Here is a 17,334-nt window from a genome sequence, read left to right as displayed (position 1 = left end):
CTTTGCATTTATTGTTTTTGGAGGTCACGTGGTACATGATCAAGCTCTATTGGGCTGGCCATCAGAATTCGAAATTGAGATTATCAATGGAATTTGACCGACCTCGCACATTGAGCCACTTTGAAATTAATTTTCCGAAATCTAGTCGTAAGATTATATTCAAAGCGACTACCGAGGGGCAAAGTTAAGTTTTTCTCCCAAGGTTTAATGTACGGAGTAGATAACCATAGTTAACTAGTTGATTGTCCTGTGACGAACTGGAGCGGGGAAGCCCGGCAGAAAAGCACTGACTCAGCAAACTAGCCGGACAGTCACGGGGCTGTACTAACCCATTTTGGGACTAGCGACAGTTAGGGCAACCGCACAAGCGAGCAACACAGTGGCCCTGCGAAATTCAACGGACTCCACGACCGCAACTCTCAACGACACCCAACGACAACCTATCCGTGTTCTTTGGTGAAGGGCCGCAGGTTAGAGGTGAGTTTCCAGCAACACGCCTTGACAATCCCTCAGTTCCTTTTCTTCTGCTTCGTCCGGGTCGCACATTTCGGGTTTCGACAAATTTCCACAACCGGGGCCACCTTCAATTCAAGATTTGAAGATTCTCGCCTCGTCCGCACAACTCTCCACAACACATCGTCAACCGTCCTCAGCCCTTGGAAAAAAAAAATTTCGATCAGACCCGAACCGTCGCTTGGAACGAAACAGAAGGATTGGATATTGGGAGGAAATATTCGCGCCGAACGAGTCGTTTCTAATTTTTCCCCCTTCGTCCTTGATACAGACCCCTCCATCAAATCGCAAACATGGGTATCTCTCGTGATTCTCGCCACAAGCGCAGCGCCACCGGTGCTAAGCGTGCTTTCTACCGCAAGAAGAGGTACGACATATCTGCCAGTTGAAATTGGGAATTCCGTTGCACTTCGGGGGAGATGATCTACTTTGTGTGTGGGATGATGTCTTCGGAGGGAAGAGGGGGACCGATGCTCGCAGTGCAATCCCTACATTTGGAGAACCCAATTCTTACCATCCTTTCTACCAACAGAGCCTTCGAGAAGGGCCGCCAGCCCGCCAACACCCGTATTGGCACCAAGCGCATCCACCTGGTCCGCACCCGTGGTGGCAACCAGAAGTACCGTGCTCTCCGTCTCGAGTCCGGTAACTTCTCCTGGGGCTCCGAGGGTGTTGCCCGCAAGACCCGTGTCATCGGTGTCTCCTACCACCCTTCCAACAACGAGCTGGTCCGCACCAACACCCTGACCAAGTCCGCCGTTGTCCAGATCGACGCCGCTCCCTTCCGCCAGTGGTACGAGGCCCACTACGGCCAGGGTATCGGCCGCAGACGCCAGCAGAAGACTGGTGAGACCACCGAGGAGAAGAAGTCCAAGTCTGTCACCAAGAAGCAGGCTGCCCGCTTCGCCGACCAGGGCAAGGTCGAGGGCGCCATTGAGCGTCAGTTCGAGTCCGGTCGTCTGTTCGCCGTCGTTTCTTCGCGCCCCGGCCAGTCCGGCCGTGTTGACGGTTACATCCTGGAGGGTGAGGAGCTGGCTTTCTACCAGCGTGCGATTCGCAAGTAAACGAAAAAGCAAAAGGGAAACCATTCGGTTAGGAGAGCCGCATGGGTTGTCGTTGCACGGGTGGTTATCGGAGTTTCAGCTATGTTTACCAGAAAATTTTCATGATCTGGGCATCCACGGATGCAATGTCTGTAGAGCTCTGAGCCGTCAATTACATGGGAATGATTCCTGTTTACGTTTACGTGCTGTTTCTTTTGGTCGTTTCGAATTTTTTTGGTCTAATTCTTTCCTAAAAGGGGAAATTCCTCTAGGTTTGCCATTTGTAGAAAACTTTACGTATCAACTGGTTCTCTGGATTCCTTGATTCAGTGGGGTTGGAAGCTGCACTGCCATCGCTGACGTCCCTCGGGAACCTTCAACCCTCCCCGCAATTTCATCTCGACTTTACACCCTCCCCTTCCCTCATAAAACATAAAAATAATATTCCTCCTTCCCTCTCTTCTACAGCCACACCATGGTTTCCTCAACGGGGATAAAAACCCGAATCTGCATGATCTCCGACACACACACCGCGGCCCCGTACTCCCCACTCCAAACCTCATATGCCTACCGCAGCCCACTCCCCAAGGCCGACGTCCTCCTCCATGGCGGCGATCTTACCAAAGTCGGCTACAGCGTCGAACATGAGGCCATGGTCTCGATGCTCAAAGCCGCCGACGCCGAACTCAAGCTCGTCATCGCCGGTAACCACGACATCACCCTGGACGAAGAGCACTTCACCACTTTCGGATATCGGCGACATCGCCGACCAGAATGGCTCGGCGGCAAAGGCATCCTCCTCGAAGACGACGAAAAGTCCCTATCAAATGCCATTCGAGCCGGCGATGTCCCCGCCGCAGATAAAATGCAGGCCTACGTACGACGCGTGAAGAATATGTATACGAACGAATCAGCCCGTGCCGCGGGGATACGTTACCTCGAAGAAGGCGTCCACTCCTTCACCCTCTCCAATGGCGCCAAATTGACCGTCTACGCCTCGCCCTATCAACCCGAATTCTGTCGCTGGGCCTTCGCATACCCTCGCTCCCAAGATCGTTTCAATCCTCCCCTCCCCGGCTCGTCAAACCCCCAACCCGCAAATCCAGTCCCCGACTTCCCCAACGTCGACATCATGCTCACCCACGGCCCTCCCGCACACGTCCTGGATCTCGTCGGTCGAGACGAAGGTCACCAGCAACACGTCGGTTGTCAACATCTCCTTCGAGCCGCTGAGCGCGCCCGACCACGCCTGTACATGTTTGGACATATCCATGAGGGGTGGGGAGCTATCCGCGGCTCATGGAATGCCTTTGCAAACGGTGGCATTCAACTAGAAGAGGTTCCCACCGATAAGGAAGATATGTTGGAGCGACGCGGGGCATACTATGATATTAGTTCGGGGAGTCAGCGGCCGTTGCGGGTTGGGGCCGAGACGTTGTTTGTAAATGCCAGTATCATGACGCTTGGTTATCATCCGGACAATGCGCCTTGGGTGGTAGACTTGGATCTTCCACCTGCGGATGTGCAGATGCCATCCCGTGTATGAATATATTGATACGACTTGATGAGAAATGAATATATCGTTACTATAGACAGGAGTGTGCTCTATCTTTTTACCGAAGTTGTCGTTATGATCTTGGCGGGTATCCATAGGTTTGTTGGGCCGCGGCTGCAAAGCGATCCTCGTTGCATGATTTGGAGCCGGGTACTTGCCATTGGTTTCCAATTTTTAGTGTTGTCCATACTTATTTCTTCTGTAATTTCATTCTTCTGTCTCGGTTATTACATCGGCCATAAGATAGAAGTTCCTTGGCGGGCTGTTGTAAATATATATCCATACAGCCTCGGACCGTGATACGACTGAACACAACATGTTGGGATACCTAGGATACGTTCTACGAAAATTATTTCCAATGTTGAGATCAAACTATAGAAACCATCTCAAAAAACAAAACAAAAAATCAACGTCAACAAGGATGAATTCAATAGATAAAGTGGAGCTCGGTCCGGGTAAATCTACACGGAGAAAGCAGGAGATTTGAATTTGTTGTGAAATGGATCGAATAGAGCAATTGCTTGATATATCTAGGTGCAATGACAACAACCGTCACGACTCCCTCATTAATATATACCCGAAACCGCAACGCAAATATAGCTACGGACGATAGCCTCATGTAGATGTATCAGGGACTGGGACCCCATAGTCAAACGAAGATCGGTCTCCAAGCCGGAGAAAAAGAAAGTGAATAAAGCAAGCGAGAGGCATCTCTCAGAGAAAGGAAAAATGAACCAGCAAATCAGCCACCAACGCCTGCATAAAATGATATACAAAAACAATGACAAGGAGGAGTTTAGACCCTTCAAGGGCCACCACCGAGACCTGTATTGGAATGGATTAGGATTTGATGAAAACAATATGGAGGTGGGAGAGACTTACCGGCAGCATAGGCAAGGTACCAGGTACGGGAAGCACCACCATCGATCCAGCTGTAGTCAAACTTGTGCTGGGCGAAAAAGTCCCACGATGCCTGAGGATCGACCAGGGCAAGGTTTGCAAACAGAATACCCTTCCAACCACCATCTACATCGGCCGCAGGAGTGGAAGCGTTGGCAGCAAACATAGCCTGCCACTCCTCAGCAACAAACTGTGGCTGACGGGTATAACCCGAGTTCGGCAGCAGAGGCAGCATGTGGATGCCCTGAATGTACTCCAGGTTGCTACCAAAGTAGGTGGTGTGGTCAACCTTGTTCTCGAACAGAATGCCCGTCACCTTGTTCGCGATAAAGTTGGATGGCTGGTTGGTGTTGTTGCTCTCCATGAGGAAGTAGTTGTGAAGCGAGCGGCGGAGGATGGCCAGCATCATATTTCCACGAGCCTCCATACTGGCATCACCGGTAGTCTGGCCCCACATCTTGATAGCATAGGCAAACATGGTATCTTCAGAAGTAGACTCTTGGTCCTTTCCATCGAAAGATTCGAAGAGGCCCTTTGCCCACGAGTGACCATTGAACCAGTCAAAGGAGCGCGAGAAGGGGAAGTAGGGGTCATCCTCGACAGAGTTGCCGGCATCACGGACAAGCATGTTGACCCACTCCTTGTTTTGAGCCAGCCAGGTCGGATCAAGGGAACCAATGATCGCCGCGGCCTGAATGAAGTAGCCATAGTGGAAATGATGATCGTTGTAAGCAGTGTTGCCAAAGTCGGCGTTCAAGTCACCATCATAGCCGGCAGTTGACACAACTCCCTTCCAGACCGAATCATAAGCAAGTGGATACTGCTGCTGATTCTGCACAAAGCGAGCAAAGCACTTCTTGAGTTCCACCAGGGCAGCGTGCGCGACATCAGGGTTATTGCCTAGGTTGCTGACTGTCCAAACCAAGGTCGCAAACTTACTCAGGGCCTTGCCGCTGTAGTACATGCTGTTCAGATTGGTTTGGCCATCGATGTCCTGCTGCAGCTCAACAGGGGCAATTTGGACAATAGCTCGCTGGGCATCCGCAGACAATGTGTGAACATTGCCCTTGGTAGCTGACCACGGAGCGAATCCCATGTCCATCGGCAGATCTGGCTCAGCCATAATCCAGCTCTCTCCAATAACAGCAGTCGCATTTCCCTTGGTGGTAGTGCGAAGGTGAATATCAGTGGCGCGAGCACGAGTACTAACATCAAATGACTCGACATGGTGAGGCAAAGCGAACATGATGAGGGGAGTGCCCTGAGCATTTTTACCAGCCTTGGTCCAAGACAGGCTATAAGTGCCTGCAGTGCCGGTGACAGCACCAGAAACGGCACCCTCAACAGGATAAACACCAGCAGAGTTGTCAAAGAACTTCTCACCCGCAATGCCGCCGGAATTCTTGGCGATTTGAACGGTCCCGCTGAACCCAGCAGGGCCGCGAAGGCTAGAACTGGTGACCAGTTTGAACTCAGGGTCTTTCCCATCATCGGGAGTAGCGTAAAGCAACCAGACGGTGTCATCCTCGAGGAAAAGCTGGTACTTGAAGATACCAGGCTTGGGGGATCCGGCATTGACAACCTTGCGGAAGAAAATGCCGCTCTCAACGAGGGGCTGCAGATCACTGTACACGCCGGTCACATATCCCATACCCTGGACAATAGGGAATGTGATGCTCTGAGCGGAACCGCCCGATCGCTTGAGGACAGCGTTGGCTGAGAATGCCTTGGGCTCCTCAACGTTCAAGACACTGGACTCATCCAGCTCCGATGCTGACAGAATAACGTGCTGAAGACCGATTGGGTTGATGTAGTAACCGACTGGACTTCCAGGAAGCGTGGGGTTCTTGGGACCATAGGCAAGGACATTGGCTTCCACATGAGAGACACTCATACCCCAGCTCTTGAGGTTTCCACCTCCTCGCGACCAGGCGACAGAGTAGGGCTGAGTGAAGCTAGAATTGGTTTGCGAGCCCAAGAAGAGACCAGCGTAGAACTTGTTGGTCTCAATTGGATTGGTGGCATTGGCCTAATTCAAGATTACCATTTTGCAGTATAAATGCCTCAATAATTGTATCTTACATGTTTGTTTTGAACCGGATGGTCGTGGCGAGTCTTGATATTGGCGGGAACTGCGCCAGTCGCAACGGGCTCGAAGATGTTTTGGTTATTCATTGTACCAACAGGTATGGTGGAAATCGGATCTGATGAATGTGAGTTTGCGCAAGGCACTTGGACAATGGTCATGGGATCATAACCCACCTGAAACAACAGTAGATGCCGGATCTGGGGAGTTGTCGTTTGGTGTGTCGGTGGTGTCTGTGGGCTGATGTACAGCTGGTAAGGAGGTAGAAGGAGGCAACAGCAACCCGCCGATGCCGTCCAGGAGGCGACCAACGTCGACAGTTGGAAAAGGAAGCTGTGATGGGTGACCGCGGTTGTCGAGGATAACTCGATAATCCTAATGAGAGATATCAATATCAAAGTGTTCCTATAGTCTCCAGACGCGCCAATTGAATTATTTCGAATGACTTACTGGTTCTGCTGCTGGTATGGCAATTCGCTGATTTGATGGAGGGTACTGAGTTTTGAAAGCTGAATCTGGATGTGTTGCTGATTGTTTCAAGACTTGTTCAGCAGTAGCGGCTGCTGGCTGTGGCAGACAGTTTACTGAGTCTGCAGCAAGAAGCCATGTTAGCATAGCTGTCGTTTTCCATATAGCAGCCATGGTGCTGATTTCAAAGTGCGCCGCCAAATTCAACCAATTGAGGAGCCCGATCAATTCAATTGATATTCACTGCTCTAACAGAAAGCCAGATCTATGCTTCTATTCGTCCTCTATAAAGAACACGAACTAAACAGCACAGCAGTGCAAGCTCCTGGGTTGTCGAGAGGGCGAGTCGAATACACCAACAGAACAAAAGAAAAAACAAGCAAAAAAAGCAAAAAAGGGCGCATGCGAGGAATAGGGACCTACAAGTATGCTTCACAAATTCCAGGAGATACACCCAGCTGCAAGTGAGCTCAGATTGGATTGTTGTGACTGGCTTGCAGAAGGAATTCCGGGACTGTCGATCCTCATGGGACTATGGCTCGTGTGCGCGCGGATGTCCACACCGTTCAGAAATGAAGTGGCCAGTGCTTCCACGGGGTACACAGCGCGTGTTGAGTCCAGCAATGTAGGGCGTAGGAAGCAGACAAGACTGGCTCTGCGAGTTTCGTAGTGCACGCCCCAGCCGCGGATGTTGTCCCCACTACCAAGAATGTGCCGCGGGGGCGTAAACACTGCGGACTGTGTCCTGGAGGCAATGTGATGGCGGGAGTTGTACGTCTCCGAGGGATGTTGATCCTATTTAGCTAGACTTTCAAGCGATACAGCAGCAGGAAAGGGATTCGAGCAGCTTATGAAGAAGCGGCTCGACGTCTAATAACACCGTAGGAGCGAGCTGTAGGCAACGGTGTTGATTGATGGCCGTGCCAAGGATGTGGAGCTGGCAGGGACCACAGTCAACCAGCACGCGATACTGCGATAGTTCGCGATGACTCGAAGCCGATAAATCACACAGCGAACCCATGGCACTGTCATGACGGGCCGAGTGGTTCATTCATGAGCCTTATCCCAATGGGCGGGATGGTTCATCGAGTACCGCGAGATTGAAAAGTCGCGATGGCAGGCAGCATTCCAGTTCTCGGTCGAGGCTGGCCCTTTTTGCCCTACGGCGCCTCCTCGTCATCAGACAAATACACATGGAAGAACCTGATGACGGCATCCCGAGGGCTGTAAGAAGGCTGGGAAGATTAATGAGGTGGATGATGGAGGGGAAGTTCTACGGACTGACCCAAGGAAGAGGAGTTCTGTGGGAGAAGTATAAGCTATACGAGATACGAGGAAATACGTCGCAGAGCATGGAGATTTTAATTTGGACCATGCATAATGCTTAGCATGATTGAAATTCAAATGGTATTTCTTTTGGTGCCGATGACCGCTGTAGTTGACTAGACTCGGCCTAAATATGCAATGTAAAACGAATATACAAGTCGGCAACAAGGGTATCGTGATATCTCGCTCTTATTTAGACAGTAGGCTTCTCCAGGGGCTTGATGATACCCTGCTTGATCATCACGCGAGGCTTGGTGCTGGTCTGGTAGGTCTCCTTAGTAGACCACTCAGGACCGATAGGCATGCGCAGCGACCGCTCGTATTGCGCCTTGGTCTCAAACTCATGAGGCAACTGGCTAGCCATGTACTTTTTGTTCTGGAGCAAAGAAAGTTAGCATTGGGATGTGCTCCTATATAGATGGTGAAAAGGAACATACCTTTTGAATACGCTTCTCGTTGATGATGACACGAGACAGCTTAGCATCCTTGCGCTTCTCCGGCTTCACGCCCTCCACCGTGGTGAGGTTGCGCTTTTGCCTCTTCTTCTCCCTGTTGCTGATACCATCACCGGCCCAGCTGCCCCATCCTTCAAGCGTGTTGTCCACAACCTTGTCGCCCTCATCTGCAATGGTGTCCATCTTCTCCTGCTCAAAGTCTTGCACCACCTCATCGCCGGCGAACGCTCGCTTCACGAGATCGTGGTTCTTCAACAGAACAGGAACATTGTCGTCGTCACTGTCATTTCCTTCGTCACGCTGCTGGGAAGGCACTGCTTTGACGGCTTTGCCCTTCTTGGGAGCGTTGGCCTGGGAGACCTGGGGTTGTTGGGCATCGAGAGAAATGTCAATCGTCTCCTGAGCATCCGTACCGGTGCGTCGGCGATTGGTGCGTTCGGTTTGCACGAGCCAGGGGTTTTCTTCTTCAGCCGATGGCTCAGTTTCTTGGCTGAACATCTTCTGTGTTGATCGAGAAATGGTCTTTGGGGCAGATGTAGTAGCAAACTTCTGCTTTCCGGGACGGTCGACAATGATATCAACATCCTGTTCAGGCCGGCGGGCATCGTCGTCCGAGTCAATTGCGTCTTCAAGGACGTCCTTGGGAAGAGCTTTCGCCTGGGACTTGGCTTCTGCCTTGTCGGACTGACCGAACTTGCGTCGTCCTGTCTCCGACTCAGCCTCAGACTCCGACTCTTCGCCATGGAGTTCACGATTGAGTCGACGAAGCTCGGCGTCATTCTCTTCTTTGCGAGCGGCTTCTGCGTTTTTCATAAACTTCATGGAGAAAAGAGCAGAATGAGGGCCCTTGATTTCCTCGTCGGGAGCCTCGCCTTCCAGAGCCGCGAGCTTCTCGCGCAGCTTACGCTTCTCGCGGTCCTCAGCATCCGATGCCCATGGATCCTCATCCTCAGACTCCGAGCTTGACGAACCCAGGTAATCTTCGTCTCCACGAGAGACACGCTTTCCTTCGATGCGCTTCCGCAGCTCCTCTTCTCTCATAGCTTGATCAGCGGCGCTGTTCCGGGCTTCCTCATCCCACGCAGTACGACCAGTCTGCTTGTTGCTCTTGGCCCACTTGCTGTCGCGGTGCTTGGAACCCATGCGTGCCTCAGCTCTCTTTCGCTCGTTCTCATCCCGCTCCGCCTCGTCGAGATCGACACCAGCTTCGAGGAGAGCCTGGCGCTCTTGCTGCTCCAGTCTTTCACGCTCCTTACGGTGAACACGACGGTAAGACTTGCTCTTGATTTTCTTGATCCGCTTCGCACGAACCTCCTCTCGGAAGAGCAGGTCACGTCTCTTTCTGAGCTCTGCCCGCCGAGCCTGGATTTCTTCGATAGGCAGAGTGCGGGCCTTGAGCTCTTCAAAGCCTTGAAGCTGATCTTCGGTGGACTTGCCGTTGGCCTCGGCCAATCCACTCTCAACCAGAATCTCTTGAATGGTAGTCTCCAAATCGGTCTTGGGCTTAGCCACATCTAGACGATGGAACTGTTGCGCATCGGGATCGGGAAGAGGGAAGATGAGGTGCTCGGCCTTGCGGTTGGCCTTGACCGTCTCAAGCCATCGATCAAGAGTTTCTTTGCTCTTCTCGTAAGCGGCGGCACGGTCGAGCTTATCCTGTTGGCGCTTTGCCAAAGGTGCGTCCAGCTTGCCCAGAATGCCTGACTTTGTTGCTTGCGGAGCGGCATCGACGTGCTTGAGGGAGCTCTTCAGGCGGGAGTCCGTAATGGAAGGAAGCAGATCGGCGACAGTCAATTTGCGAGAGGATGTCAATCCGTATTCGGTGGGCGTGCCCTGTTCTTGCGATCTTTGCTTGGGTTTTCTAGATCCGTCTGCCTGCATAGACTTGACAAAGTCCTGAAGCTTGGACAAACCATTTTTCTGATCGTCCGCATCGTCGTCTGAGAGGGACAGATCGGTGTCGTCGTCACTGGGGTCATCCTCACTGTCGCCTTCCGAGCCTGAATCCTCGTCGCTATCCTCGCCATCTGCAGCCCTCCTTGCCTTCTCTTCGGCTTTTTGGGCGGCCTTCTCCTCGGCTGCGGTGTTCATGTCCCAGGCGGTAAGCAGATCAATGCCATCTTCATCATCCTCATCGTCTTCATCGTCCCCCTCCTCTTGAGACTCGTCGACGTCCTCGGACAGACTGATCTCCGACCGCTTCTTCTTGTCGGTTTTCTTTGCTTTGGGCTTGGATTTATTCGAAGAGCTTCCGCGGAATGTGAAACCCTCAAAACGCTCCTCGTCACTTGATCCCATCGCTTCGTCACTGTCCAGAGATTCATCGTCATCACTGTCGACTTGTCCAAGCTTCCATTGGTGGCCTTCACTATCGCTGCCACCTTCGTCCGATGCATCAGTTCGGCGGCGCTTGTAGATCGGGCGTTCCTCGTTGTCTTCGTCCTCGTCGTCCTCGTCGCCTGTGGGCCTCTTCCGCCATGTTCCATCGTCGTAGTCACCGAGACGGTTGCGTCGTACACCCAATTTGGTAGGAATCTGTTCCTCTGCGCGAGAAAGAGCGTCAAGTCCGCGGCCCTTTGGGCCCCTCTGAGGTGGTGGCTTCCGCGCACCGCGGTCTTTCGGCGCCCGCGATTGTGTTTGCGCGCGAGGCATGGCTGTGATAAGATAGAAAAAACAACCGAGTGATAGACACAAGAGCTCTGGGTCCGTAAAGATAGAAAATAATGGACCCTGTAATTGCTAGGTTGGAGGGTTTGGTTTGGTAGACTGTACGACTTGTGTTTCCAACTTTTTTTTTCTGCTCCAGAAAAAAAGTTCTCGGCGCGGCGATTAGCGTGGTCCACCGTCCGACCGCCCGAACTTTTGTCCTCTGACCTCGACGGACCCTCACAACAGTCGCTTTCCCTTCCTCTTCGACAACCCCAATTTTCGCGAACATGTTCAAACCGTCACAGCCGATGATGGCGCGCTTGCGCCTGACCACCAAGCAGGTCAATGGCGGATACTACAAGGGTACCCGGACAGGCTCGATGGGTTACTTCGACCCTAAGGGCAACTACGTGATCGACTGGAAGAAAGTCCGCACCTACGTCGTCCCTGAAGGCTTGGACACTTTCAAGGTAGGCTTATTCACTATCCTACCCATATTGATGACTCGATAGCTCTTGCTAATCTCTAATAGCTCACTCCTTTCGTCTCTAAACGCATGGACTCGACACCCTCTGTGTACAAGAAGCAGATTGAACGGAATGGACGGACTTATACAGTGATCGACAGCATGAAAGGCACTGATTTCCTGGATCAGTGGTACTCCAGCAATCCCGATGAGGTGCTGGCGCGCGAAACAGCCGAGCGGGAGGCCATGGACGACTCGACAACCTCGAAGCAATAGTGCAATTCCCGAATCAGCCACAGCCTCCGGGCTTGATGCATCCCACTGCTATCTCAACGTATGTCCTTGATCACTCCTCTCATTTACTCGTCAAATGAGTCTAATCAGTACCCTCCTTCTAGTGGTTGAACACCTAACCTTGTCACCCACACCAACACACTCGACGGCCACATACCCCCGATCTACCATCCCATCGCTCGCCGGCCGATCGAATACTCCATGTATTATATGTACAGCATATTTGATTTACAATGGGCAAAGCCCACCATCATACAGCACTTACAGATGTCTTCTCATCTGCATATGGCTGACCCGAGTCCCGAGAACAAAGAGTTTGGACAGAGACTAAGATATTCTCTGGCAATTTGTGCTAGTTGCTCCCAAATGAAACTCCCACAAACCTACCTGTCTGCCATCGCACTACCCGGAATTTTCTCTTTTGTTGTAACGGATAACCCTCCCAATCCTCTTGTAAATACTCGTGCCTGCCTTTCCTATGCCTGTAGCCCTAGTGTGGCAATATGCCAGTGCCCACCGAACTGGTGCGTGGCCCGTGCGCCAAGTCCGATAAGGTCGCCATGCGCGCCCATATCGGACCGGCGTATGTCATAGTTCTTCACGTTCGCTTCTATTTGCCCAGCGGTGCACTATGGGCTTACATCTCCAGCGTTTCTTGCATCTCCAGCACCTCATCTTTGCATAGATCACCTCTCTTGCCTCCTCTTGATATCGCTGCTGTGTCCTAGGGTGGGAGGCCCTCCTCACCATGTTTCAGTCATTCACTGGAAGCTCTCGCCGTCCGAGGCAGGTCAACCTCAGCGGCCGCGCCAACAATCCCTTTGCTGCCTTCCCAGGTAGCTCGCCCGGTCGAAATACCCCTCATGCTTCAAATCCACAAAGTGCCGTCGCAATCGCACAGCAAGAACGCCTTCAGAGACAACGGGAACGGGAGAAACAGAATGCCGTGCGGGTCGTCCAGCGAGGGTGGCGGGGCTATCGCAGTAGGAAAGCTACATATGGCATGTGGAGGCTGGAATGGGACAACAATGAAAGGAAAATGATGGGAGCTACAGACCTGATGGCCGCCATCGAAGGTTCTGCAGACGACTTGGTCGTTGCATCGGACCCTCCTGCGCCATATGCAACCGCAGACCAGTGCCTCACTCAACTCCGCCTACTAGTCCAATTTGTCTCGCCACGAAGGCACGATGACATTCTCCGACTTGTACATTTTGTTGGTGCCTTCGAACGAACCTTTCGAACCCTACATACGATCGCAGCAGAGGGCGAATGGACCAAGCTTCTGAAACGGCTTGCCAAGTCAGTTCTCAGTGCACTGCACTCGGCTCCAAATGCTTCTGTCCCTACGACAGCCTTGGAGATTCTCTTAAGAGCGATCATGTTCCTGACGGGATTGATGCCGAAGCAGATGGCAACCATCGCAGAGACGTATTACGATACCATGGCATACTTGACAATTAATTTGTCAAGTCTGCAGCGATCAGAACAGAGCAGTGATCCCCATCGACCGGCCATTAATCCTGAGCTTCTCCAGGAAGCTGTTCTTGCCCTCCTCCGACCGATTACCTCCGAGACCATGTCTGCCTACGAGTCGTTCGCCGTTTCGTACCTCACAATTCCAAGCCTCGAGAGCTACCTGGGCAAGATGGATGAACTCGCCGGGCAAATAAACTATAGAATGCTATCGCTGGCGATCTTAGCTCACCTGGGATCTACTTCGCAACGCTCTGTTATTCTGGAAGACATTCAGGCGCGCACTTGGTTGTTATCATACTTGATTTACTTCCAACAACATACCTCTGGCACTCAGGACAGCTCCCATGCCCCAGAGCTTGAGTTTGTGATTGTTGTCTCTGATCTGCTGACCTCAACGGCTAGCTTCCTCGTGCAGGGCTTCGAGGTGGATGAATCCATCGATACGGATTCACCTCGGGGTGTGCGGCCTCTGCATCCCTTTATCAAGGATCAAATCAATAGCCTCATCAACCAAAGTAGCGTCACTGGACTGCTTTCTCGTATTCGATCATCCCCTCTCCCACAGACTGACTCGACAAATGAAGACTCCGAGGCATCGAAAGAAGCCAGGGTCCTTGCAAAATATGCCCTCAATTTACTGCGAATCTTCCCCCGACGAGGCGATGATATTCGGATGTGGTTGTATCTGGGCTCCGCTCCATCTGGCGAGCAAATTTCAGGCCAGCCAGATGCGAAGATACCGGCTATCAAATTCTTCTGGCAGGCGACTAGATCTAGTCGCATCTTCCAAATCATCAGCAGTGATTCGACAAAGGTGCTTCCGCTATTGCTCTTGCCACAACAAGCGAAGGAAACCACCGAAATCCCCCAAGATCAACGTGATCAAGAATGGACGACCATACTTCTCTTCCTTGAGCTGTATACTTTTGTTCTGAAGGTCATGGATGATGATGAGTTCTTCTCGAGCACGTCATCATTCACATCCTCGGATAACGCCAAACAATCGTGGACAAGAGAAAGTGCATTGCCGCTACGTGAGATTAGAGATATGACCGTGTTCTTGAAAAATCTCGCATTCACGCTTTACTGGAATGCGGTTGACTTGAGTGAACCAGAGACTGGGACGACGGGTGTGAGCTTGAGCAGCTACTTCAGTAGCAGCACACAGACGTCGGGCTCCGCGGTATTGGTCCCAAGTACGAGAGAGCTCGAATCCAAATCTCAGAGCAACAACCTTCCCGGAGTGACTGGAATCCCGCTTGAATACTTCAAGGGCCTCGTAACGGGTCTCTTGCGAATGTTGCATGAACGAGAGTAAGGCCTCCAAGGAAAACAGAGATCTGTTAACCAAAGCTAATCTGCATTTTTTAGTTCACGCCGCAAGTTCCTGCCGAAAGATCACTGGCTCATGACCAGCCGGTTTGATATGGAAGGTTTCATTTCGGCCGTTGTCGGAGAAGAGGAGAGACGACATGAGTTCCAAGCCCGAGCCGATGATTCGGGTGACGCTGACCTGATGGATGAGGATGAAAACACGCCAATTGGTCTTGCGGGGACTGGCCACGCTCAGCAGACCATCCGCCTTGAGTCTTTGCGGCGTCATCAGCAGCGGGTTGCCCGAGGAAGGGTGTTGGCGGCCATTGCACCCAGGCTGGAGATCCTTCGAAATATGCCATTTTTCATCCCGTTTGCCACTCGGGTCCAGATCTTCCGCGAATTCATCTTCCATGATCAACATCGTCGACGACACGGATTCGTTGATCCCGACTCCTGGCGTGCCTCTGTGGCTCAAGCTACCATGGGCCAAATGATCAACGGACACCCTGCTGTCCAGGATGTGCTGGCTCGCCACCAAGCCGAGATTCGGCGTGAAAATGTCTTCGACGACGCCCTTGCTCAGTTCTACCCACTGGGCGACGGTCTCAAGGAACCAATCCAGATCAGCTTTATTGATCGATTTGGGGCCATGGAGGCTGGTATTGATGGCGGTGGAGTGACCAAGGAGTTCCTCACTAGCATTACTAGTGAGGCATTTAAGACCGAAAATGACTTCAGCATGTTTGCGGAGAATGATCAGCATCTTCTATACCCTAATCCCACAGCTGTCGAACAGTGTAAGGAAAGCCTGCGGGAGGCTGCAGTGAGCGAGTCCAGCCTCAAATGGTCCGAACAAATCCGGGATCTCCTGCGTCGGTATGAGTTCCTTGGTCGTGTCATTGGTAAATGTCTCTACGAGGGAATTTTGGTAGATGTCAACTTTGCACCGTTTTTCCTGCTGAAGTGGGCATTGACGGGTGGTACTGGATCAGCCATGAAGGAGTCCTCTTACCGAGCCAATTTGAATGATCTGAAGGATCTTGACCAGGGATTGTACCAAGGCCTTGTGAGTCAAGCATCCCCCTTACTACGCTCCGTCACTTACTAATCCATTTGCTTTAGCTCCAATTGAAGAACTACCCAGGCGACGTCGAGGACTTTTCTCTGGACTTCACCGTGACTGATACGATTCCTATGCCCGGGTCAGCAAATCGGACTAAGACAAGAGAACTACGGTACAATGGCTCGAAGACGCCGGTGACGAATCAGAATCGCCTAGTTTATATCTCTTACATTGCACGCTACCGATTGCAGGTGCAGCCCGCCATGCAGACCAACGCTTTCCTGCAAGGTCTTGGACAGATCATCCAGCCCGCCTGGCTTTCTATGTTCAACCAGTCCGAGTTACAGACGTTGGTGAGCGGCGAGACCGGTGACATCGACGTCGAGGATCTTCGGCGCAACACCCAGTATGGTGGCGTGTATACCATTGGCGACGATAACCAGGAGCACCCCACTGTCCAGCTGTTCTGGAAAGTGATGCATGAGCTGAACAACGAAGAGCGACAGAAGGTCATCCGGTTTGTGACCTCGACACCGCGTGCTCCGCTGCTTGGATTTAGCCATCTCAACCCGCGCTTCAGTATTCGGGACTCCAGCGAGGACCAAGAACGACTTCCGAGTACGAGCACCTGTGTCAACCTACTCAAGCTGCCCCGCTACGCTACTGCCGAGATACTACGCAGCAAGCTACTCTATGCGGTGAGCTCTGGTGCTGGATTTGATTTGAGTTGATGATACTCATTTTAGCCCTCAACTTTGAACCTTCATTTTAGTATTTCCTTTGTCTTTTTACTCTCTGTATCTATGTACGCAGTTCTCCATTGGCCGTGATTCGTGTATGCATAGCATTGGAGTTGAGCAAATTCAAGGCTGTTTATTCAAAAATCAAGGTCTACCAAGGGCCGAGTAGGGCGATTTGAAGCTGGAGCGTCAAAATTGTTTGCTATCAATTCTCGCAGCGGGTCTGATTGTTTGCCTTGTGGGTTGAGTAGGCCGCGCTCGAAGCCTGGCTATCATGATGAGTCAGTTTCCTTCTTTGGTAATAGGCAGCAAACATTCCCACTCTTCTTTCTGCCTTCACAGCTTTCTGGCTTGCCTTCGCTTGGTCATAAAGGCTGCTTCTTCTCCTCCAACCTTCCTTCTCCAACCTTCCTTCTCCAACCTTCCTTCTCCAACCTTCCTTCGCCAACATTTCCATCTTCAACCCCTTTTCATCTGCACCAAAATTCTATCCTCAACAACCCTTTCCATTCCCACCAAACCTTTTATCCCTCTTCTCTAACCTTTTTACCCCCTCCAACCTTTCCATCCATACTTCTCCCGTCCCGTGACTGGCCAACGGCAAGCCCTTAAATCAACCGGCACCGCCTACCCAATCGGGACTAGCGCGGTCCCTCTAACTGTCCTCTGAGTTTTCCAGAACGACTTCTTCGCGGGTCGACTTTTTTTTCCTTTCTCCATCCCTCGATCTCCTACAACCCCTCTCTCTTTCCTAGGGAATCCTTTTTTCCTTTCGACCTCTTCTCGAAAGCCTAAAAAAATCCCCAAAAAAACCAGAAAATCCCCCTCGAAAAAATCTCACCCATTTATCTTATCTCTCCCCCTCCTCATTGTGCGGTGTGTGGAAGATTTTCATTCATCCACCTCTCTTTTTCCACTAAGGTTGGTTAACGCCCCCACGATTCCTTTTCTACACAGCACACACACACCCGGTTCGCTCG

The 17,334-nt window shown here is 51.8% G+C and overlaps 6 protein-coding genes across 6 annotated transcripts; 4 read left to right on the top strand and 2 right to left on the bottom strand.

Moving 5' to 3' along the window:
• Nucleotides 1–806: 806 nt before the first annotated feature.
• On the top strand, nucleotides 807–1,577 carry N7473_000986 (40S ribosomal protein eS8; the record flags this gene model as incomplete). Its single annotated transcript, XM_057146926.1, has 2 exons — nucleotides 807–880; nucleotides 1,046–1,577. The coding sequence occupies 2 exons, from the start codon at nucleotides 807–809 to the stop codon at nucleotides 1,575–1,577; spliced, it is 606 nt and encodes a 201-aa protein (XP_057014812.1).
• Nucleotides 1,578–2,031: 454 nt separating this feature from the next.
• On the top strand, nucleotides 2,032–3,102 carry N7473_000985 (uncharacterized protein; the record flags this gene model as incomplete). Its single annotated transcript, XM_057146925.1, has 1 exon — nucleotides 2,032–3,102. One exon carries the CDS (start codon nucleotides 2,032–2,034, stop codon nucleotides 3,100–3,102), a length of 1,071 nt encoding a protein of 356 aa, XP_057014811.1.
• Nucleotides 3,103–3,916: 814 nt separating this feature from the next.
• On the bottom strand, nucleotides 3,917–6,739 carry N7473_000984 (glucan endo-1,3-beta-D-glucosidase; the record flags this gene model as incomplete). The annotated part of the gene is made up of 5 exons (XM_057146924.1): nucleotides 3,917–3,936; nucleotides 3,994–6,040; nucleotides 6,094–6,215; nucleotides 6,274–6,472; nucleotides 6,548–6,739. 5 exons carry the CDS (start codon nucleotides 6,737–6,739, stop codon nucleotides 3,917–3,919), a joined length of 2,580 nt encoding a protein of 859 aa, XP_057014810.1.
• A 1,345-nt stretch (nucleotides 6,740–8,084) lies between these two features.
• Nucleotides 8,085–10,998, bottom strand: N7473_000983 (UTP14 family protein; the record flags this gene model as incomplete). Its single annotated transcript, XM_057146923.1, has 2 exons — nucleotides 8,085–8,267; nucleotides 8,329–10,998. The coding sequence occupies 2 exons, from the start codon at nucleotides 10,996–10,998 to the stop codon at nucleotides 8,085–8,087; spliced, it is 2,853 nt and encodes a 950-aa protein (XP_057014809.1).
• A 284-nt stretch (nucleotides 10,999–11,282) lies between these two features.
• N7473_000982 (mitochondrial 54S ribosomal protein mL41) lies at nucleotides 11,283–11,737 on the top strand (the record flags this gene model as incomplete). The annotated part of the gene is made up of 2 exons (XM_057146922.1): nucleotides 11,283–11,465; nucleotides 11,528–11,737. 2 exons carry the CDS (start codon nucleotides 11,283–11,285, stop codon nucleotides 11,735–11,737), a joined length of 393 nt encoding a protein of 130 aa, XP_057014808.1.
• A 766-nt stretch (nucleotides 11,738–12,503) lies between these two features.
• N7473_000981 (HECT-type E3 ubiquitin-protein ligase) lies at nucleotides 12,504–16,345 on the top strand (the record flags this gene model as incomplete). The annotated part of the gene is made up of 3 exons (XM_057146921.1): nucleotides 12,504–14,548; nucleotides 14,606–15,617; nucleotides 15,674–16,345. 3 exons carry the CDS (start codon nucleotides 12,504–12,506, stop codon nucleotides 16,343–16,345), a joined length of 3,729 nt encoding a protein of 1,242 aa, XP_057014807.1.
• Between the last annotated feature and the right edge of the window lie 989 nt (nucleotides 16,346–17,334).

This window comes from Penicillium subrubescens (genome assembly GCF_028828155.1).
Source record: "Penicillium subrubescens strain IBT 31985 chromosome Unknown utg000001l_segment0_segment0, whole genome shotgun sequence".
In the NCBI taxonomy this organism is placed as follows: domain Eukaryota; kingdom Fungi; phylum Ascomycota; class Eurotiomycetes; order Eurotiales; family Aspergillaceae; genus Penicillium; species Penicillium subrubescens.
Note: the sequence above shows the minus strand (reverse complement) of the source record. Positions and strands in the feature narration are given on the sequence as shown.